This window comes from Mus caroli, chromosome 12, assembly GCF_900094665.2.
Source record: "Mus caroli chromosome 12, CAROLI_EIJ_v1.1, whole genome shotgun sequence".
In the NCBI taxonomy this organism is placed as follows: Eukaryota; Metazoa; Chordata; class Mammalia; order Rodentia; family Muridae; genus Mus; species Mus caroli.
In genome coordinates this window covers 1750295-1755920 of record NC_034581.1, presented here as the reverse complement: position 1 = coordinate 1755920, position 5626 = coordinate 1750295, and the positions used below count along the sequence as shown (strand labels likewise).

Here is a 5626-nt window from a genome sequence, read left to right as displayed (position 1 = left end):
GAACTCAGAAATCCTCCTGCCTCTGCCTCCCGAGTGCTGGGATTAAAGGCGTGCGCCACCACGCCCGGCTTGGCTCAGAGGTTAAGAGTGTTTGCTGCTCTAGTTTTGAAAGCTGGGGTAGGGGTGTCCAACATCTTCTTCTGGCCTCCCAAGGGCATCTGCTCTCACATGCATGTACCTACCCACAGACATAAACATAATGCAAAATCTTTAAATAATAGTTTCATCTAGTCTCAGCTAGCCTTGAAATCCGAGGTATAAACAACCACATTTGACCTAAATTGATCCTTGCCTTTGTTCCTTTCTCTCCCTCGCCCTTTCTACCTACCTTCCCTCCCTTCCTCTCTCCAGGGTGGCCTTGATTCAAAGTGGGTTTTTTGTTTGTTTGTTTGTTTGTTTGTTTGTTTGGGTTTTTGTTGTTGTTTTGTTTGTTTGTTTTTGTTTTTTGAGACAGGGCTTCTCTGTGTAGCCCTGGCTGTCCTGGAACTCACTTTGTAGACCAGGCTGGCCTCGATCTCAGAAATCTGCCTGCCTCTGCCTCCCGAGTGCTGGGATTAAAGGCGTGCGCCACCACTGCCCGATTCAAAGACTTTTAAAACATTAAGAAAAACTTGAAAATTACAAATAATTTTAATACTCAGAAATAGCTGCCATTAACACCTTGTTGAGTTTTCATTCCCGTGAAGTGAAACATTTTTCATTTTTAAGATTTTAAATGTTATTTTATATGTGTGGGTATTTGCCTGCATGTGTATCTATGCTTCATGTGCATGCTTGGTGCCTTGGTTGTGAGTCATCATATGGGTGTTGGGAATTGAACCCAGGGTCAATTAGTGCTCTTAACCTCTGAGCCACTTCTCCAGCCTGTGCATTGATTAAATGTGAATATTCTTTTATAAACCAGTTTTTACTTTTCCATCATGAGCTCTTTTGAATATATCTATAAAATCCCACAATGATAACTTACACACACTTAATTTTTCTTGGCAATTGAGGCTATTTAACCATTACTATAATAAGTATCTGGCTAATCATGGTGGTGCGTGCTTTTAATCCTAGCATTCTCAAGGCAGATAAAGATAGATCTCTGTGAGTTCAAAGACAGCGAGGGCTACTTAGTGAGCTATGCCACAGTTTTTCTGTTTATCAGTGGTTAGATGTTTGGGTCATTTCCATATTTCCCGTTGTTAAAAGTAATGCTACTATGAATATTTCTGTGCAAGTATTTTGCTTTTTGTTTGTTTGGTTGTTGGTTGGTTTGGGTTTGCTTTTTGTTTTGCAGAGATATAGATCAAAGCCCGAGCTTTATTCAAGCTAGGCGAGTGCTCTATTACTGAGCTACATTCTCACATCCTGTATAAACTAATTAGTTTAGAGAGATATCAGTGTCTCATTTCGCCCAGGCTGACCCCAAGTTCATTACTGAATACGACCTTGAAGCCCTTATCTTTCTCTCTTTACCACTTAATTCCGAGGAGTACAGGCAGGAACCACTAACCCAACTAAGATTTTGTCTAATTTTTAAATTATGTGTATACAAGGGGAAGGGATGCAATGTACACATACATGGCAGATAGATGCCTGCAGAGGCCAGAGGCATCAGGTGCCCTGAACTAGAATTAGAGGATGTTGACAGCCACCTGATATGGGTTCTGTAGCCAAACTTGGGTCCTCTGGAAGAGTGGACTATGTTCTGAACTGCTCATCTCTCCAGCCCTTGGCTAAGTTTTTTTTTTTTGGTTTTTCGAGACAGGGTTTTTCTGTGTAGCCCTGGCTGTCCTGGCACTCACTTTGTAGACCAGGCTGGCCTGGAACTCAGAAATCCGCCTGCCTCTGCCTCCCGAGTGCTGGGATTAAAGGCGTGTGCCACCAGGCCCGGCTTGGCTAAGTTTTTATGTGGACAAATGGTTTCAGCTAAGGATATGCACATACATAGAGATCTCAACAAATGTTAATTCTGTCTTTAACTTCACAAAGAGCTGTTGATCTGTATTCCAAAGAACTCTAGCAGTGTATGAAGGTTACAGATTTTCTGTCTCCACTAATATTTGTCAGTGCCAGCCTTTTTAAATTCTTATAAGTATGAAACAATGTTTTATTCTGGTTCTTTTCCTTTTCCTCATGATTAGTAATGTTGATTAGCCACTTGTTTATCTATCTAAATTATTTGTCCATTTTCTTCTTTACCTTTTTAAAAAATATTTATTTACATCCCAAACTCTGCTCCCTTTCAGTCCCCCCCCCAGACACCCCCTCTCTCCTTCTCTAAGAGGCCGGGGCCTTCCTGGGTGTCCCCCACCCTGTCATGTCAAGTCTCTGCCAGATTAGGTGCATCCTCTCCCACTGAGGCCAGACAAGGCAGCCCTGTTGGAGAACTGATAACACAGTCAGGCTACAGTATTAGGGAGAGCCTTTACTGTGGCTTTTGCGGGGCGAGGGGGGGGGCATATGGAGACTGAGCTGCACATCTGCTACATATGTGCTAGGGACCTTGTTCCAGCCCGTGTGTGTGTTCTTTTGTGTCTCAGTCTTTGAGAGCTCCCAGAGGTCCAAATTAGATGACTCTGTTGGTCTCCTGTGGGGTTCCCATCCCTTTCAGGGCCTTCAATCCTTCCCCTAACTCTTCCATAAGAGTCCCTGATCTCTGTCCAATGTTTGGCTGTAGGTATCTGCATCTGTTTCAGTCAGATACTGGGTATAGCCTCTCAGAGGACAGTTATGCTAAGCTCTTGTCTGCGAGCATAACAGTATCATTAATAACTTTGGGGATTGGTGCTTGCCCATATGATGTGTTTAGGTTGGGCCGACTATTGGTTAGCTATTCCTTCAGTCCCTATTCCATCTTTTTCCTGCATTTCTTTTAGACAGGAAAAATTATGATAGAAGGTTTTGGGGGTGGGTTGGTGTCCTTATCCCTCCACTGGGGGTCCACCCAGCTACAGGAGGTAGCCTCTTCAGGTTCCGTGTCCACGGTGTTAGGCATCTCAGCTAGGGTCATTCACATTCACTCCTGGGAGCCTCCCACATCTCAGGTCTCTAGGGATTCCTAAAGATTCCCCCCATGCCCCTTTTTGCCTGTTTTAATATTAGATTATTTGCTTCCCCCAACCCATTTACAGAGAGATCCAATTCAGGGAACTAGCACATCAGGACCAGTGTTCTACCTCTGAGCTATAACCCTCCAGTTCAGTCCCAGGAGTTGTTCTATATTCTCTGTAGAGTCCTTATGTGATATTTTAACTCAAATAAAAAAGTATACATTGAATTATTAAACTTATGAAGAATACTTAGTCTGGATGTGGTAGCACACAACTTTAATCCAGCACTCCAGAGGTAGGGAAGGAGATCAATGAGTTCGAGGCCAGCCTGGTCTACATAGTAAGTTCCAGGCCAGCCAGGGCTACACAGAGAGACCTCATCTTAAAAGAGTATCTGAAATATTAGACAAAACCTAGCCTCTGCTGTTTAAATCTTTTAGAAGGATGAAATAAGTGCCAGGCAATGGTGGTGCACTTCTTTAATTCCAGCCTTCAGGAGGCAGAGGATCTTCAGTGGATTTCTGAGTTGAGGCCAGCCTGGACTACAGAGTGAGTCCTAGGACAGCCAGAGCTACACAGACGAACCCTGTCTTAAAAAACAGATTTTTTTTTTTTTAGAAAAGGATAAAATGTGAAAATATTTTTTTTTTGGTTTTTCGAGACAGGGTTTCTCTGTATAGCCCTGGCTGTCCTGGAACTCACTTTGTAGACCAGGCTGGCCTCNAACTCAGAAATCCGCCTGCCTCTGCCTCCCGAGTGCTGGGATTAAAGGCGTGCGCCACCACGCCCGGCTGTGAAAATATTTTTATGTTAATTCAATAGTAGTCTGTATTTTACCATTGTCATTCTCAAAGTAAATCTGTATTTTTATTTAAAAACTTAGATGAGCCAGGGAAGTGACCTGCCTATTAACTATACTCTTGAGAGGCTGAGGCAGGAGGATTATCATATCTTTGAAGCTAGATTATCATGAATTTTAGGCCAACCTCTGCTACCAAGTCAGAACCTGTCTCAAAACCAAAAACCACCACTAACCAAGTATAGCGGCCTATGCCTGTAATTCTGCATTCAGGAGGTAGAGCCATGAATCAGATTCAAGGCCAGCCTCAATATATGAGATCCTCATCTCAAAAAAGCAAATAGCAGTAACAAAAACAGAACTGAAACTTAATATTTCTACTCACTCAGAGTCCTTTGGGCACCTCTTTTTTTGGGGGGTGGGGGGTGCAGACAGATATAAGCTAATGATTGTCTTTGACAGCTCATCGGATCAAAGTCCTTTCCAATCAAGCTTGAAGACCTGACTTTAGTCCCCAGAATTAATTCATAGTGAAAGGAGAAAATTGACTCCCAAAAGTTGTCCTCTGGCTTCTACATGCACACATGCCTATATTTTCATATACACATGATGATAATGAAGAAATTTCTTTTTAATTTATTTATTTTATGTAAGTACAGGGTAGCTGTCTTCAGACACCCCAGAAGAAGGTATCAGATCTCATTACGGATGGTTTCGAGCCACCATGTGGTTGCTGGGATTTGAACTCAGGACCTCTGAAAAAGCAGTCAGTGCTCTTAACTGCTGAGCCATCTCTCCAGCCCTGATAATGAAGAAATTTTTAACTAGGGTGGAGATGACTCGGTTGTTCAGAGCACCGTGAGGACCTAATGAACATTGTCTCGTGTATCTGTAACCCCAGCACTGTTGCAGAGTAGAGGCGGGGGATAACAGCCTGCCAGTCTAGTGAAGGAAGGAAGGAAGGAAGGAAGGACAGACAGACAGGCAGACAGACAGAAAGAGCTTTAGGTTCATGGAGAGACCCTGCCTCAAATGAATAAGACAGAAAGTAATAAAACACCTCATGCCCTCCTCTGGCTTTCATGCACACATTCAGTTGTTTCATTGTAGAGGTGTTGTATATCTCATTTATATTACTTGTTTAATGTATTTGAAGTTTTTACATTCATTCATACATACATACATACATACATACATACATGCCACCCCTGTGTGTTCATATTAGAAGTCAGGAGATAAGTTACAGCGGTTGGTTCTCTCCTTCCACCATGTGGGTTAGAGACAAAACTCAGGTGGTCAGACCTAGTAGCAAGTACCTTTACCACCCAATTATTTTAGCAAGGGTCTCTTGTAGTCCAGGCTGACCTCAGTCTCGCCATAACTAAGGATAGTCTTAAACTCTGATCCTCTTGCTTCTGTCCCAAGTGCTCAGGTTCTAGCATGCACACCTTGCCTCATATGTGTGGTGCTAGAGAGTAAACTCAAGCCCTGCACATTCGAGGCAAGTGCTCCAGCTGAGCCACCTCCTCAGTTCAGATGTTATACTTCTACAATCATGGAGTTAGTTTGGAATATAGATGTATTTCATAGAAAGGGGAAACAGGAGCTTTGTAATTTTCTTTTCTTTCAAAGGGAATTACCTTCAGAATTACGGGGAATTTTTGATAAAGAGGAGGTGGATGTTAAAGTTGAAGATAAGAAAAATGAAGTATGTATGTCTACAAAGCCTGTGTTCCAGCCCTTCTCAGGACAGGGCCACAGACTAGGAAGGTAAGCATGGTTATTGTCT

The 5626-nt window shown here is 42.8% G+C and overlaps 1 protein-coding gene across 1 annotated transcript in view; it reads left to right on the top strand.

The window, feature by feature from the left end:
* Ubxn2a (UBX domain protein 2A) overlaps positions 1 to 5626 on the top strand; it is a 28087-nt gene that overhangs the window by 16648 nt on the left and 5813 nt on the right. The window contains exon 5 of the mRNA XM_021179542.2: positions 5470 to 5607. Within this exon, the coding sequence (XP_021035201.1) occupies positions 5470 to 5607 (138 nt within the window). The remainder of the gene's footprint in view (positions 1 to 5469; positions 5608 to 5626) is intronic.